Source organism: Papaver somniferum, unplaced genomic scaffold (genome assembly GCF_003573695.1).
Source record: "Papaver somniferum cultivar HN1 unplaced genomic scaffold, ASM357369v1 unplaced-scaffold_11, whole genome shotgun sequence".
Classification (NCBI taxonomy): domain Eukaryota; kingdom Viridiplantae; phylum Streptophyta; class Magnoliopsida; order Ranunculales; family Papaveraceae; genus Papaver; species Papaver somniferum.
In genome coordinates this window covers 1,284,285-1,301,570 of record NW_020619936.1, presented here as the reverse complement: position 1 = coordinate 1,301,570, position 17,286 = coordinate 1,284,285, and the positions used below count along the sequence as shown (strand labels likewise).

Genomic DNA, 17,286 nt, shown 5'->3' with positions numbered 1-17,286 from the left:
CATCCACCTAACCCAAACACACCCCCTACCCCAAACACAGTCGAGCCATACCCTCTCCACCATCTTCTCCACAGAACCACCGTACACCACCACCTTCTCCACCTGCTCTGACTCCATCACCAACTCCTCTACCACCACCACACCTCCACCATCATCACCCCTACCTTCCTACAACTATTACCCATCTTTATAGCCCCCTAATTCGTCAATTTCTCTCCTGCCGAAACCCTAGGTGAATGGTTGACGAATTAGTGAAGCTAGAAAGAGAAATTGAAGGCATGGGAAGGAGCAGAGAAGGGAGAAGAAGCATGGGTTGAATACGGACTCGTCTTATCACGTTTGGTAAGCTCGAAAATCAAAACCCTAGTCTACTGTCAATTTGGGGATTTTTTGTGTAGAACCCTAATTGTGCTTGTAACTATAAATTGGGACTGTGGGTGTGATGTAAAAACTTTATGTTGGGATTAGCCCACATCCAGGACTGCTAAGTTCTGTTAATTCTCTTGTCCTGTTGAATTTTCATGTTTCAGTTAAATGTGCTAGTAGTTAATTCTCTTGCTGTGTTTTGTTAATTTCTTGCTTTGTTCTGTTATATGTTAAATGTTCTGTTAATTTCTTGCTCAGTTAGTATGTTCTGTTAAATGTTCTGTTATAAATATGTTAATGTTCTGTTATTGTTAGTTCAGTTAGTTGTATCCTGTTTAGATGTTGCTCACTGTTAGTATCAATTCACTATCATGTTTGTTGTTGCTTTGTCACTGTCAATTTGAAGGAATGCTAGGCTAGGTATCTGTGAAGCAATGTGCTGATTGTGCAATGGCAAGAAATCAGTGCTCATAGCAAGCTGATGTTCTTGCCATTCTCCTTGTATGCTTAGGTTGTAGTGTTGATTGTGCATTGGGAGAAGCTAGTGCTTATAGCAAGCTAGTTTTCAACCCATTCTATAGGAAGGCCTGTATTCTTGCCTTAGTATTGCTTCTTGTCAGTTTCTTTATCACCCCTGCCCTTGGCCTTAGGCCTTGGTCCATTCTTGTTTTGTTCTTTGCTTTTGCTGTTGCCCTGTTGTATCTTTCATTTTATTTTCTGTTGCTTTTGCATTGTTTTGTCCACTGTAATTTTCATTTGCTTCTGTTCACTTTTATTTTGCTGTTGCTTTGTTCCTTGCTTGTACATTCTATTTGATGTCCCCTGCTGTGTGCTCTCTTGTGCTGCTGTGCAGCTCTTTTTTGCACTGCTTGTGCAGCTGCCCTGCCAAGCTGCTGCCACTCTTGCTCCTGCTGCTTGTGCTGCTACTTTTTCTTGTTGTGCACTTGCCTTGCTGTGCACTTTCATCTGCTGTGCTGCTACTTGCACTGCTTGTGCAGCTGCTGTGCAGTCTTGCTGCTGCTGCTTTCCTTCCCCTGCAGCTGCTGCTGCAGCCCTTCTGTTGCCTGCTGTGCTTCCTGCCAAGTCCAGCCACAGTTCACTAAGCCCAAAGGCCTAGTTCAATAGCTAAGCCCAATACATCCCAAGCCCAAGTCACACTTCAAACTGAAGCCCAATTCAGTCAACTGTGGGCTTAACCAAAGCCCAGTTGTTCAACCCAAAAGCCCAAAACAAGGTTTAAGACCTAAAGCCCATAGTCCATATTTCTGAGCCCAAGCTCAGTTCAGCCCAACAGTTCCAAAGGGTATTCAAAGACCATTGATATTCAAGACCCCTTTGGTATTCAAAGCCCATTAGCAAATTTAGAACCCAAAATAGCTAGAAGCATTCCAAAACACACCCGATCTCTGTGGATCGACCCGTACTTGCACATTTGCCACTTTCGACACCGTGCACTTGCGGTTATAATTTGTAGGACCTTTTAGAAGCCTACCAAGTTTTTGGCGCCGCTGCCGGGGACTACCAAGTTTTTGGCGCCGTTGCCGGGGACCACCAAGTTTTTGGCGCCGCTGCCGGGGATTGGTGTTGTGTTTTCTTGTTGTTTTATTAGCTATTTTTGCATTTCACTGCATAGCATTTGCATCTGCATCTGCTTCACTTCATTTGCTGTTGGACCTGCTGTTCTGAACCTGTTTTTCCTCTGCTGGGACGCCACCAAGGAAAAGAACCAAAACCCAACTGGGTTTTTGCAACAATATCAGAGCAGCTGGGCTGTGCTAAAAAGGTAAGCCTAAACCCATTTCATTAAGAGAACCCAACCTGTGGGCTTCCAATTTTTTATTTGTGGGCTTGTAATAATTAACCCAATTTTTTTGGGCTTTTTATTTTTCTATTTTGGGTTTGTAATAATTTTTTGTGGGCTTGTATTTATTTTTGTGGGCTTGTTTAAATTCTTTCATTGGACTTGTATTTTGAACTCTGGGTTTAAACCCAGCTGAGCTTGTAAGCATCAATTGGACTTGTATTCCACTCGAAAGTGGACCTCGAAACCAAAGTTTTAAAACAAACGTCGGGCCTTAACCAACTGGGCCAAATTAAACTTTCAAAATTAAAACTTAGTGTTTCGTGGGCCGCAGCCTTCCATTCCATTCATGAGAGGCTTGCACAGGGCTGCTCCCATACAAAAACCAAATTTAGGGAGGAGGGGAGGAAAAAAAAAAAAAAAAAAAAAAAAAAAAAAAAAAAAAAAAAAAAAAAAAAAAAAAAAAAAAAAAAAAAAAAAAAAAAAAAAAAAAAAAAAAAAAACTTTACGTTTTTTTTTAAAAAAAAAAAAAAAAAAAAAAAAAAAAAAAAAAAAAAAAAAAAAAAAAAAAAAAAAAAACCTTTTGTTCCTTTTGTATATATTTTGCTAATCCAATTTGATCTCGGCTAAAATATGTTGGTTGGATTTTTGCCTTGAATAACGGAGTTTTAATTCTGCTTTCGCCGAAATCGGGTATTCTCTCTCCTTTTACTCTACTCAGCATGTCCCTTTCCATATGTTGCATTTTAATTCTTTCCATATTTTGAAACATTGAGGACAATGTTTAGTTTAGGTTTGGGGGTATAGAGTAGATACCATGATAATATGCCATAATTGAAAACGAACTCCTTCTTTTTGAAAAAAATTGAAAAATTCCAAAAAAAAAAAAAAAAAAAAAATTAAAAAATTAAAAAATCATAAAAAATGGAGCTCATTTACCTTGAAATGTTGACTCTTGTGCAAATATGTATTTATTAGGAGTCTTAGTCTAGATATTTAGGCACCCTGATTCTAGCACAATTCACATAGTGATAAGAAATTTGCACGCGCACGATCTACCAATACATGTATGGCCTCGATCTTCAAGGTGTTGATAGGAAGTTACGATTGCCAATCACTTTAGAATACTGAACGAAACTTGACTAGCTTGTTCTTTGGTTGGTTGGGATAGAAGGTGGAGGTTACATTAAGAAAGACAACCATCGAATTTAACTGGGTGCATCAAAAAGGGCTACCTCTTGCAAAGTGTCATGTAATCTTTTGTTTCCTTTTGTATTGTATCAAAAGTGTTTCCTCAAAAAAAAAAAAAAAAAAAAAAAAAAAAAAAAAAAAAAAAAAAAACGATGTAATATTCAGAAAAAAAAAAAAAAAAAAAAAAAAAAAAAAAAAAAAAAAAAAAAATCAGAAAAAAAAAAAAAAAAAATCAAGTATTTATCAATTCCATCTCTCTTGTTCCAAAAATAAAAGAGAGTAGTCAATGTAAATAAGAGTCATGTAAATAGTATTTTTGTTGTTTCTTTGTAATAAGCAAGGAGGGTGTATGCCATTGATGTACAACGCGAGTAATTGTGAAATACCTCCAACTCATTCACAATTCTCGTAAAGTCCGGACAGCTAGCTAGATTTCGACCTCAGTTCTTAGCCTGAGAAACTATCTCTTGGTGATTAGTAGTCATGACTTCAGATCTTTCTTTACACATGTGTAGATACACTTTACACTCTTATCACATGTCTTTTTTGTTATCAGTGCTAGGATTGTGCCTTCGATAGCTAGATTGACATCTCCATTTTGCTGTGAGCTTAACTGTTTTGCACATGTCACGTTTGATGGAATCTGAGCTTATATTTTGTCCTTAGGTTTTGTAGGCACACCTCTGGTAAACCTTCACGAGACTTCACTCGTCCACTAGGGACACTTAGTGGTTTAAAAGGCTTAGTGCATACGCTAAATGCATTCGAGAGACCAGCGACAGTGGTATAGTTAGGATTTCCTAGTTTTGTTTTACTTGAGGACAAGTAAAATTCAGGTTTGGGGGTATTTGATGAGTGCCAAATATTGTATATATCTATCCCTTTTTGTTGGCATTTAACTCATCTTTTATGCATTAATTCTACATTTTATCCCATATTCTGTATTTTCATTGTTTTCAAGAAATAAATATTTTTATTAATTAATTTTGCATTTTTAGGTAATAAATAAAGTTCGGATGAGTCGCGGAGCGAAAAGAGCAGAAAAGTAGTGAAAAGAGGGGAGAAATTACGCAAGGAAGCCGCGAAGAATGGTGCGCACAACCTCATTTTCTACACACAAAAGCGCCTCCGTTCTCAGCCATCAGATCATTTCTCAGAAGCATCCGACGGTCGCTCCTTGCTGAGCATCAAAATCTGATGTCTCTGCCAAGCACCACAGCGCTGAAATTCCAAGCCTTCAGATTAGATGGTAGTTGAATCCAACGGTCGCTCCCTTGCTGTGCATCAAAGTTTGATATCTCCGCCTAACACTACAGTACCTAACTCCATCAAGTACCGTTTATTTTGTTGTATCATATAATCCAACGGTCGCTCATCGCTTACCTCCGCATCACCGTCCGATCTACCTACCATCTCCGAATCTCGCAGCTCAGAGTCACAAACATCAAGACTCGATGCATTCGCCTTACACCCTAGTACCCGAGCCCATCCACCTAACCCAAACACACCCCCTACCCCAAACACAGTCGAGCCATACCCTCTCCACCATCTTCTCCACAGAACCACCGTACACCACCACCTTCTCCACCTGCTCTGACTCCATCACCAACTCCTCTACCACCACCACACCTCCACCATCATCACCCCTACCTTCCTACAACTATTACCCATCTTTATAGCCCCCTAATTCGTCAATTTCTCCCCTGCCGAAACCCTAGGTGAATGGTTGACGAATTAGTGAAGCTAGAAAGAGAAATTGAAGGCATGGGAAGGAGCAGAGAAGGGAGAAGAAGCATGGGTTGAAGACGGACTCGTCTTATCACGTTTGGTAAGCTCGAAAATCAAAACCCTAGTCTACTGTCAATTTGGGGATTTTTTGTGTAGAACCCTAATTGTGCTTGTAACTATAAATTGGGACTGTGGGTGTGATGTAAAGACTCATGTTGGGATTAGCCCACATCCAGGACTGCTAAGTTCTGTTAATTCTCTTGTCCTGTTGAATTTTCATGTTTCAGTTAAATGTGCTAGTAGTTAATTCTCTTGCTGTGTTTTGTTAATTTCTTGCTTTGTTCTGTTATATGTTAAATGTTCTGTTAATTTCTTGCTCAGTTAGTATGTTCTGTTAAATGTTCTGTTATAAATATGTTAAATGTTCTGTTATTGTTAGTTCAGTTAGTTGTATCCTGTTTAGATGTTGCTCACTGTTAGTATCAATTCACTATCATTTGTGTTGCTTTGTCACTGTCAATTTGAAGGAATGCTAGGCTAGGTATCTGTGAAGCAATGCTGATTGTGCAATGGCAAGAAATCAGTGCTCATAGCAAGCTGATGTTCTTGCCATTCTCCTTGTATGCTTAGGTTGTAGTGTTGATTGTGCATTGGGAGAAGCTAGTGCTTATAGCAAGCTAGTTTTCAACCCATTCTATAGGAATGCCTGTATTCTTGCCTTAGTATTGCTTCTTGTCAGTTTCTTTATCACCCCTGCCCTTGGCCTTAGGCCTTGGTCCATTCTTGTTTTGTTCTTTGCTTTTGCTGTTGCCCTGTTGTATCTTTCATTTTATTTTCTGTTGCTTTTGCATTGTTTTGTCCACTGTAATTTTCATTTGCTTCTGTTCACTTTTATTTTGCTGTTGCTTTGTTCCTTGCTTGTACATTCTATTTGATGTCCCCTGCTGTGTGCTCTCTTGTGCTGCTGTGCAGCTCTTTCTTTGCACTGCTTGTGCAGCTGCCCTGCCAAGCTGCTGCCACTCTTGCTCCTGCTGCTTGTGCTGCTACTTCTTTTCTTGTTGTGCACTTGCCTTGCTGTGCACTTTCATCTGCTGTGCTGCTACTTGCACTGCTTGTGCAGCTGCTGTGCAGTCTTGCTGCTGCTGCTTTCCTTCCCCTGCAGCTGCTGCTGCAGCCCTTCTGTTGCCTGCTGCTGCTTCCTGCCAAGTCCAGCCACAGTTCACTAAGCCCAAAGGCCTAGTTCAATAGCTAAGCCCAATACATCCCAAGCCCAAGTCACACTTCAAACTGAAGCCCAATTCAGTCAACTGTGGGCTTAACCAAAGCCCAGTTGTTCAACCCAAAAGCCCAAAACAAGGTTTAAGACCTAAAGCCCATAGTCCATATTTCTGAGCCCAAGCTCAGTTCAGCCCAACAGTTCCAAAGGGTATTCAAAGACCATTGATATTCAAGACCCCTTTGGTATTCAAAGCCCATTAGCAAATTTAGAACCCAAAATAGCTAGAAGCATTCCAAAACACACCCGATCTCTGTGGATCGACCCGTACTTGCACATTTGCCACTTTCGACACCGTGCACTTGCGGTTATAATTTGTAGGACCTTTTAGATGCCTACCAGTCCGGAAACATCAAAAGGAAGAGTGCAAGCAGACCACTTACCAAATTATCAAAGACCGGCGCGATATCATGATACAGGGGCACGTCGGCAATCATCTTCTCATCAGTATAGGAGCCGAACTCCTCAGAGTGTAACGCGCCAAGAGAATCACACATAGGGCCTGATATGGTAAAGGATGTCTGAACACCTGAGGAAGAGCCAACATCCATTGGGGGAAGCTTTTGGAGCGATGTTTGGTTCGGCCCTTGAGCTCCATGATGCACGCTAGGAGTCACAATAGAAGTTTCCATAGGAACCTCCCCTTCCTTCTGCCCACCAGCATCCTCATCAAACAGTTGCTCGTCCCCGAATATATCGTCCTCATCATCTTGATCGGGGATGTCGATCACAACGTCCGAGCTTTTCAGCACCATTCCCCTCGCCGCCACCTTCCCCCGAGGAGGATTACTCCTTGGAACCAAACCTTCACCACCAACAGCATCGGACCCTCCAACATCTTCATCCTCGTGCCTAGGGAATTTCTGCACAAGGTTCAGCGTCAGAACACGTGAAGGAAAAAAACAGGGGAAAGTACATGTACTTAAAATAAAAGCTATATGTTTGTTACCTTCCCCTGGCCTTCCTCGACCCTTGTGCCAGCGCTCATCTTCTTGGAAATAGAAGCCGATTTAGTAGACTCGCTCTGAGGCTTAACCTACGACAAGAAAGTAATCAATACCCTAAGACGATAAAACAGGAATCAAAGAAAGTGAAAAGAAGACAACATACCCTGTCATCATTAATCACCCAGAATGAATAAAGCTCCGTAGGAAACTGAGGAGGAGGGAAGCTACCATGCAAAATTTGGCCGCGAACAAGTAGTAGAACCCGATCCCAGTATGGGTCATTGGTGTGGAGAGCAAGCTTGTTGGAACCTCTCCCAAGGGGATCAACATCCAGCATCAATCGTTCAACACCATCAGGCATAGACTTCAAGCGATGAGGGCTGGCAGCAAAACCAGCAAGGTCGCCATTAGTAGATGTCCCACTCCGATAGTTCACAAGGAAATTGGCAGTAGTATAATTGGGAGCATCTTCGGGCCTATAGGTCGACCAATCGGCCGTAGATCCATGACCCTCTCCTCGGTCTCTCCACTCATTCATCAGACGGAAAGTTTTTCCATTCCACTGGGTCAAGGCCCGAGGCAGACGAAGTTGTGATGACACCTCATAGTAGAAAGGGCTAGAAGGGTTGTACAAAGGAAAGCGAAGACCGAGTTCTAATTGCACACGAGTAACGATAACCGCCTCGGATGACTACTCATACCTGTCGACATCGGACTTCCTCAACACACCCGTTTGGCTCGACACTAGGGTCACCTCGTAGTTTTGAAGGCCAAATTCTTCCTTCATCTGTTCAATAAACTCATCATCAGACAAGTCTTTAGAGACCCTCTTATCAGACCTACATGAAAAAGAAGGAGATTCATTAGGGAAAAGGGAATTTACAGCACGATAATCGTGATGGGAAGGACTCTCAAGCCAAAACAGGGAATTAAGAGAAACAACATCGCCCTCGGAGAAGGTATCACTCACACACCTTTTTTCAGTCATTGACGGAGAAGAAGAAGCCATGGCAAAAAGCGAACGGAAAGATACGAACTTTGGTGAAGAGAGAAGCAAAAGGAAGAACTAACCACGACTGTCGCAAACCTCACCAACAGAAACATCAAAGAAGAAGATGGAGAATATAAGAGAGTCGCCGGAATTAATGGCGTCGACAAAGAATGGAGGAAAAGAAGAAAGATGAACAACACTTAGTTTCTCTGAAAAATGGCGAGCAAAGGAGTGAGAACGTAAAATAAGATATTTATAGGGTGCATCGCCTCAACTGACAGCGACGGTTACAAGTCATAAAGGAGAATTAGTGTGAGACTACATGGCGGAATTCCCGGCATGCTCGAGGACGTGGGAAGGTGGAACGATTTTCTTTCCCTCGTGCCAAGCACACGAGCGAAAGAAGGGGCATAAATGTAGGTGTAGATAATCCACAGGGCTAGGTGGCAGGATCCTAAGCTATGATACACCAAAGAACAAAGAGCGGCGAAGCAAAAGATAGAACCAAACGGCGCAAAGAGCGAGACATCACGTGGGTCGGACGTGATGGACCAACAGCTGTTGGGTGCGACATGACCCTTATCTTCTGACAGATCAGACGAACAATCAGAAAGCACTCGGTCAGACGAAGGAAAATGGTCAAACAAAGGAACGAGAAGAAACAAGGGCGACATCGTGCTAACCAGAAGATTCATATTCGGCCTCGGGTGAAGAACTATCGGTCAAACCAGAAAGTCGGGCGAGTAGTGAAGGTCCGATAGGGAACAACTAAATTGATGTAATGTGACCAACATTGTAATTCTGTTGTATGTCGACCTTGGCCTATAAATACAAGGGCTGGTCGAGAGAGAGAGGCAGGTTGAGAGAAAGAAAAACAAGGCATCATACTTGAGTTGTGAGAGCTTCACCATTTGAGAAGGAGAGAACAACTTGTAACAAAAGAAGAAAAATAATAACATTCATCCTTTCACCCCGTGGCTGTAGGTAATCATACCGAACCACGTATATCCTTGTGTCTACATTTGTTTGTTTATCTTCACTTTGTGTTAAATCATCTTATACTTCATTGGATGTAGTATGCAGTTTAATGCTACTACAATCATAAATATCATAGTTCATGTACTCGGATATTGCTGCAATCATAGTAGACTTTCCGGTACCTGGCGGACCATATAGAAGATACCCACGTTTCCAAGCTTTACCAATCTTCTTATAATAGTCTTTAGCTTTGCTGAATGCGATAAGATCTTTAATACTGTCTTCCTTTTTCTCCTTGTCCATTGCTAACTTATCAAATGTTGCAGGGTGATTAAACACTACATGGCTCCACATCTTTTTCTTATACCAATTATCTCTTGAGTTATTAGTGTAAAGCTTTCTCTGTTGATTTTGCTCCAACAGTTCTTTCCCTTTCTCCATGACATGATCCAAATACTCGTCCAGAAAAACATGCCGATGCTTTTTAAGAAACTTAAGGGCTAACGACCGATTGTCATCAACCTTTCGGGGTTTGCCGATTTCATTTGTGTTGCTTAACATCCAAGAAAATGTAGCTCCATGAAACTCATCAGTTATAGTCATCTCATAATCAATCATGCTCAAGATACGCTTGTTGCTATTCTTTGGAGTATGTACTTTGAGCTGCAACGCATGTTGAATTGCTATGGCACTAAGATACGCGTCAGCGAAGGTGTAAGACTGGTCCTTCTGATCTACAAGTTTTCCAGAGTATTCATCAATGCTGGTTTGAATATGACGATTAAAAAAACGAACTATAAGCTGTATATACTTGTCTGCATATTGACGTACAAAACCATGTGGGAAGAATCGTTCTATCAATGTGTAGAGAAACATAAGTGAACCAAGACTTGTTCCTATTTCTTTCCAGCTCTCTCCCATTGCCCACATCTTCAATTTTGCAGATTATTATATTGTTTTTTTGCTGAAAAAGAAGACGAAAAAGGATCGTTTAAGGAAAATGGATATTTTATAGGAGGACATGAGACCGACTTAAAGGAAATTTAGTCACCAAGAAACTTACTGGACAACGAGTTATGAACCATGTATTTTAAAAAAAAAAAAAAAAAAATCAAAACTATTTTTATTTTATTTTTACAAAAATAGTTTATGTGAAATACCTGTTAAAGCTAATCAGTCGACCAAAAATAAGCTGGTAGTATCCGAAGTCTTGGCTGTTCTCTATTGATGTTAAAAGCTGATGAATTCTAAAGTCTCTTGAAATTGTATCCCATTAATAGGCAGAGATCAGAAAGACTAAATTCCTAAATATTCAACTTTCCATCAAGAAATACTTTTAATAATAGTCCTTCCCATATATATATACCTGCCATGCCAATATCCTTAATATAGGTTTTCATATGAGACCAGTAAAAATGGAACTCTACACAGTTCAATTTCGTGGTAGCCAAAAATAAAATTAAGAATACGCTAGAGCCGAACTCTTGGCCTAGATATGGTAGGCAGAACCATCAAACAAGAACAGAAAGAAGAAACGTGGACGTAGTGTTGTTTCTTAACAAAAATCTCTATCGCTACGGAGATTGATGGTAGAGCCACTTCTTATTTGAATTTGGTTACGCTTAAATCTTAATGGTTCCCATGATTAAGTACCAAGCGATTTAACGATGGGCATTACTAATGTTGGTCGACCTGACTGAGTAAATAATGACAACTTTTTGATGACAATTAATGCGTACTTTTTAAGTTTTGATATGTAGATCAAATTTAAGATGGATATCAATGATGACTAGAAGACGACTTATGACCTAGAATCTATCAGAGCTACATCCAAAAGTTGTCATATGATTCAAAATTCGCTTAGTGAGACAACATCAATGATTATATCCCATAATGAGCTCGTCACCAATGTGCTCACTGGTGGTTGATTCAATGGTCCCATTGGAAAATTCATCAACTATGTAGTGAGCACATCACCAACAGATTGAATCCCATCATAGACAGAGTGAATCCTCGTGCAAGAAACCATGAAAATCTAGGAAAAGGCAAACATTGACTCTTTACAAGTCCAAAGCCTTTGACACTAGTCTTTTCTCAAACTAAGCCCATTATGGTTGGTTTTGAGCTTAGTGAAAACTACAGGGAGGCTGATTTTTCATATTTTTTCCACGGTGAAACCCACGTCCAGAAATTTTCAAGCACGCACACATTCTCGGTGATAGAATTATGCACAGACCCACAATTTTGAGAAATTTTATTTTTCGTTTTTCATCTTTCCAAACTAACCTAAAATCACCCTGATTCATCTCATATCTATAATCTTCTCTTGATATAGACAGCTTCATCACTATTTTAATCTTTGATTTCAAGTAAATCGACGAAGAAGAATCGATATTTTTAGTTATCAAAGTTCAATCTGAAGATTCAATCATTATTAAAGCTTTTGAAGGATTAAGAAAAGGTTGGAAATGAATTAGAACTCAAGTCAATAACTGATGGGTATATCTTGGATTTGATTTATAACAGTGAAGAGAAGGAAGTGATTAGTGGTATTAGTGGTATTAAAGAATTTGGAAATTGGGGTTTTCTAATTTACGTATTATCATCATCTCCCACTTCCTGCCCTGTCCTTAAACCTATCAACCTTTCGTTCTTAGGTTTGTTTTTCACTTGAATTGGCGTTTCTAGGGTTCATTTTATTCATTATCACTTGTTTGTTAAGTCTTGAATTTATAGGTTTCATGTCTTAAGAAGGAACAAATAAATGGGAGAGAAAGTGGGTGTGTTAAAAGTGACAGTAGTCCAAGGAAAGCAACTAGTGATTCGATATTTCAGAACCAGCGATCCTTATGTTGTGTTCAAGCTGGGGAATCAGGTTGTTAAGACCAAGGTCATCAACAGTTTCCTTAATCCCGTTTGGAACGAGGAGTTGAGCTTGGATGTTACTCAATCGGCTGGTGTTCTCAACATAGAGGTGTTTGACAAAGATCGGTTCAAATCAGATGACAAAATGGGAACTGCGCACCTAAACCTTCAACAGATTGCGTCGGCAGCAAGGCTCAAACAAGTAATAAAGGCGCGCCCAGGTGAGTCGACTAAGTTACGGACAATACTTCCTAGTAGTGATAACTGTCTGGTTAGAGAGAGCTACGTCAGTTGTGTAAATGGGGAGATTTTGCAGGATGCCTGGTTGAGATTTTGTGGTGTAGAATATGGGGAACTTGAGCTGAAGCGTAAGTGGATCGAAGATCAACTTCCAACTACTCCTGTCCCTTCTTAATGAAAGGAAACACACTGGGGATGTTGATGGTTCCTGAACTATTAGTTGGATTCATGTACTTGGATGACTACTGATTACTCCAGCTTAGTCTGGATTTAACGGGAGAGTTTATTGCTAAAAATATTATGATTAGGAATCAAGTTGTGTTTGTGAATGGGGGTATGCTTTGTTAACCTGTCATGCAGTCGAGAAAATGTCCGCGTAACATGTTATGTTGTCGTGAAAATGGATGCATAACATATTATGTATCTATAAAATTTGTTGCATAACTTGTTATGCAGTCCAGACAACTTTTTTGTCACTATTAAAACCAACAAAAACAAAGACTACATAACTTGTCATGCACCTACGATAATATCTGCATCACATGTTATGCAGTCACGAAAATAAATGCATAACTTGTTATGCGTCCGAAAATATGGCTGCATAATGCATCGGGAAAATTATTGCACAATCTTTTATGCATCGAGAAAATAGACGCATAATGCATTATACATCAATTTTTCATGTACGCACTAATACAATGGATGCATAACTTGTTATAGATGCATAATTTTGTTATCTAAATGCATAATTTGTTATGCAGTGGAGAAAATGGTTGCATAATTCGTTATGCATCTGCAGAATGTGTTATGCATCTTTTTTGGTGACTGCATAATAGTTATGTATCAAGTTTTCGAAAATTTTGCCTAAAATGATGATCACCTCCGATTTTTTTCGTGAAAAAAAAATTTTTGATATTCTTGTTTGTACTTATTGCGTAGCTCTCTTAAAAAGATTTCCAACGATATAAAATTTGTAAAATTCTAAGACGCGGATTTTTAGATATGTTACATCCAAGTTGTGTTACCAATTATACCCCTGATGCATAACCTGTCATGCGGAAGCATAATCCGTCATGCATACATTTTTAATAATTTCATATAATTATGAGTGTCACGGAAATAATTATGGGTGTCACGATACCTAAAATTAATTGTGGGTCTGACAATGAGAATATTATTTTTTTTTTGGTCTCCCCCTAAGTTTCCCTTGTGCTTATTGTTGTCTATTAAGATTACTACCCAAATCTATCATTTCAAGCCTTCCCATGAATTTGTTCAGATTGTGCTTTGCCATGGTATCCTTGCAATCTTCAAGAAGATGATCAAATTTTTAATATACAACTACAACTTTTGTCTATTTATTGAAACCCTTGTGACACCATCGAACCAAAATATCATAAAGAAAGTTGTCCAATTCCCAGAAAACCCGAGCCTATGTTTCGGCGACGTCGAGTGTTAGCAGACGTCTACTGGTACCGACCACCGTGACACGACCTTTTGGTGCGTACCCTGCAATGGCATGCAACAAGTCTACGTCTTCCTAGTGCCATTTCCGAGCGATCTTCTGCTTCTTTACATGGCTGCTAATGGGGCTTACCATTTTGCTTGGGGGGTGTATCAATCCCTTACCAAAACAAGTTTTATCTTATTTGCAATTTAGTACACTTGAAGCAAAATGGTACCCCATTAGCAGCATTGCTTGACTTCTTTACAACTGTATATGTTAAGTTCGAGAATTCATGGGATGTAGTCAATTTAAAATCGTTAATGAATCTAAGATATAAAGATTAAAAAGAAATTAGTACTCCTACTTGGTTATGGCAGACCCAAAATACAAGAAAAATCAAAATGTTGCCCGAATTTCAATCCTAGTTTCCAAGAGGTCCTATGTCGCTAGAACGACTTGAACTCAGAAATCCTCATCATCTTCCTCATCTTCTTCTTCCTCTTCTGATTCCTCTTCCTCTTCTAATAGTCTTTCAGCATCCAATCTTGCTGCATCTTCTTTTGATTTCTCAAGTGCAGTAATCAAATTCCCCAAGCAAACCTCAGAATAGTCACCTCCATTTACAGTCTTAGGCATCAAATTCTCAGCAACATCAGCAGGAGTGATCCTGGCTTCATCGATCATACAACGAATCGTCTCAAACAAAGGGTGATCATCAATATTCAAATAGTTCTTAGCCAATATCTTGAACCCGTGAAAGCAGCAATATGCCAACTCAATATGCTTATCCATACGACCACGTCTAATGAGTGCTGGATCCAGCTTCTCAATATGATTAGTAGTAAAAATGATAAGTCTTTCCCCGCCAGTGCTTGACCATAACCCATCAATGAAATTTAGCAGCCCTGAGAGAGTTACATCCTTGTCACCACGTATCTCAGCCAATCTTTGCTCATACGATTTCTTTTTTTTACTGCGTGTTTTCTTCTTCGTCTTACGTTTGTCTGTAAGGGCGATCGAACAATCGATATCTTCGATCACAATAATAGATTTATCAGATGTATCCAGCAATAGCTTTCTCAGTTCACTATTCCCTCCTCTGACTGACTTTAACTCAAGATCATAGATATCATAGTTCATAAACTCGGATATTGCCGCAATCATAGTAGACTTTCCGGTACCCGGAGGTCCATAGAGAAGATACCCACGTTTCCAAGCTTTGCCAATCTTTGCATAATAATCTTTAGCTTTGCTAAATGCAATAAGATCTTCCATAATGTCTTCTTTTTTCGCCTTGTCCATTGCTAGATTATCCAACGTTGCAGGGTGATTAAACACTACATGGCTCCACATCTCTTGCTCATACCAATTATCTCTTGAGTTATTAGTGTAAAGCTTTCTCTGCTGATTTTGGGCCAACACTTCTTTCCCTTTTTCCATGACATGATCCAAATACTTCTCCGTCACAAAATGCCGATACTTCTTATGAAACGTAAGCGTTAATGACCGGCTGGTATCTACCTTTCGGGGTTCGCCGATTTCATTGGTATTGCTTAACATCCACCAAAGTGTAACTCCTTGAAACTCATCAGGTGTAGTCATCTCATAATCAACCATACTCAGAACAAGCTTGTTGCTGTTTTTTGGAGTATACGCCTTGAGCTGCAATGCACGTTGTATAGCTACGGCACTAAGATAAGCGTCGGCGAAGGTGTAAGACTGGTTCTTCTGATCTACGAGTTCTCCAGAGTATTCATCAATAGTAATCTGAATATAACGATTAGTAAAACGAAGCATACGCTTCCAATATTTTTCTACATATTGATGTACAAAACCATGAGGAAAGAATCGTTCTATCAATGTGTAGAAAAACATAAGAGAACCAAGACTTGTTCCGATTGCTGTCCAATAATTACTATCTCCCATTCCCCACATCTTGAATGTCGAAGATTAAGATGGTTTCTTTTGCTTAAAGAAAAAAGAAGAAAGAAGGAGAGTGGTTTGGTACTTGAACAAAATGAATGCATCCGCTAGAAATTTTATAGGAGGACAACAGACCGACTTAAAGGAAATTTGGTTACCAAGAAACTTACCAGACAAGGAGAAGTCTTGACTTTTGACTCTGATAGTAATTGATTAGACATTCAACAAACTATGAACCATGCATTATTATTTTCCAACAAGTCTTTAGAGTACCATCTGTGTAGTACTTTATCTAAAGGACCAGGCATTATGATTTTGGACACAAGGACTAAGGAGATTTAGGAGTAAGAGAAAAGATCTTTGGTATCCAAGGGGGGGCATATGGCGTATCAAATAAGCAAAGGGTTGAATCCTCTTGTCATTTGCATGTGGATATGAGTGAGTGGCTGTTATTATCCAAGAGATTTTTATGAAGAGTTTCTTTCCATTTACGTGGAATCGAATAGAAACACTAGAGTTAAGAATAAGAGGAAAATTTGCAAAAAGAAAAAGAATACGCTAGGCTAGAGCCAAACTCTTGGCCTGGATGCAGAACCATCAAAACAAGAACAGAAGGAAGAAACGTTGTGTTGTTCCATAACAAACATCTATATCCCTAGTGTACACAGATTGAAGGTAGAAATAGAACCACTTATTATTTAGGATTTGGTTAAATTCAAATCTTAATGGTTTGAATAATTAAGTAGCAAGCTGTTTGACGGTTGGACACTAATGGTGGGAAGACCTGAATGAGTCAATGTAATAACTTCTTAAATGACAATGCGTTCCAGTACTAGTCTACCATTCAATACGGATATGACTGCCTATAAGACTAGTAGAACTATTATGCGTACAGACTAAACTCAATTAACTGACCACCTACTACAAACGTCAAAAGTTTAAACACTGTTTCGATAAGCCGAAGCTGCGGCATAATTGACTTTGACTCCCCTTTTTCTTTCTTTCGATCGATTGTATTCATTGGATAGAAATACTCAAGGATGCTAATAGGTACCAAATTGCTGGGGTGTACCAACAAAAAGGCAATAGCTATTTTGTCCGATATGTCTTTTGATACACCCCAAGCAATTTAGCACCTCTATTAGCAATTTTGGAAGTACTCGTATGCTATCCATCTTTTAAATGAATTTCCTTTTGACGACGACAAAAAGAGAGGGAAAAAAAAAACTAGAGTAGGTAGAGTGAAAAAATTGGAAAAAAGATGAGAATATTATTCATTTCTTGTTGGTCGACAACCAAACTCTAGGCATGCATGCATGTGTGTTACCACATCAAGACAAGAACAGAAAAGAAGAAAATCGTTCCAACCTATTCGACGGTTGAGAGCATATCCGCACATGTTTTTCTATTAAGCTGATGATAGAAATCCTTAAATTAGTGATGATTTGATGATATAAACTCGAAAATTGGCAATGTCATTAATAAAGAAGAAATTGATTTTTGAAATACGTACTATATAGGCATCAATGTTCG

General features: G+C 39.4%; 3 protein-coding genes across 3 annotated transcripts in view; 1 reads left to right on the top strand and 2 right to left on the bottom strand.

The window, feature by feature from the left end:
• LOC113328553 (AAA-ATPase ASD, mitochondrial-like) overlaps nt 1-10,199 on the bottom strand; it is a 30,224-nt gene extending 20,025 nt beyond the window's left edge. The window contains exon 1 of the mRNA XM_026575632.1: nt 9,398-10,199. Coding sequence (XP_026431417.1) covers nt 9,398-10,199 — 802 coding nt within the window. The remainder of the gene's footprint in view (nt 1-9,397) is intronic.
• Nucleotides 10,200-12,042: 1,843 nt separating this feature from the next.
• LOC113328552 (protein C2-DOMAIN ABA-RELATED 11-like) lies at nt 12,043-12,558 on the top strand. Its single transcript, XM_026575631.1, has one exon. The coding sequence runs from the start codon at nt 12,043-12,045 to the stop codon at nt 12,556-12,558; it is 516 nt and encodes a 171-aa protein (XP_026431416.1).
• Nucleotides 12,559-14,106: 1,548 nt separating this feature from the next.
• On the bottom strand, nt 14,107-15,820 carry LOC113328509 (AAA-ATPase ASD, mitochondrial-like). The gene has a single exon (XM_026575587.1). It carries the CDS (start codon nt 15,763-15,765, stop codon nt 14,293-14,295), a length of 1,473 nt encoding a protein of 490 aa, XP_026431372.1. The 5' UTR covers nt 15,766-15,820; the 3' UTR covers nt 14,107-14,292.
• Between the last annotated feature and the right edge of the window lie 1,466 nt (nt 15,821-17,286).

What these genes read in the sequence shown, in the direction of transcription:
- LOC113328552 (XM_026575631.1), top strand. Translation starts at nt 12,043, where the DNA reads ATGGGAGAGAAAGTGGGTGTGTTAAAAGTGACAGTAGTCCAAGGAAAG.
- LOC113328509 (XM_026575587.1), bottom strand. Translation starts at nt 15,765, where the DNA reads ATGTGGGGAATGGGAGATAGTAATTATTGGACAGCAATCGGAACAAGT.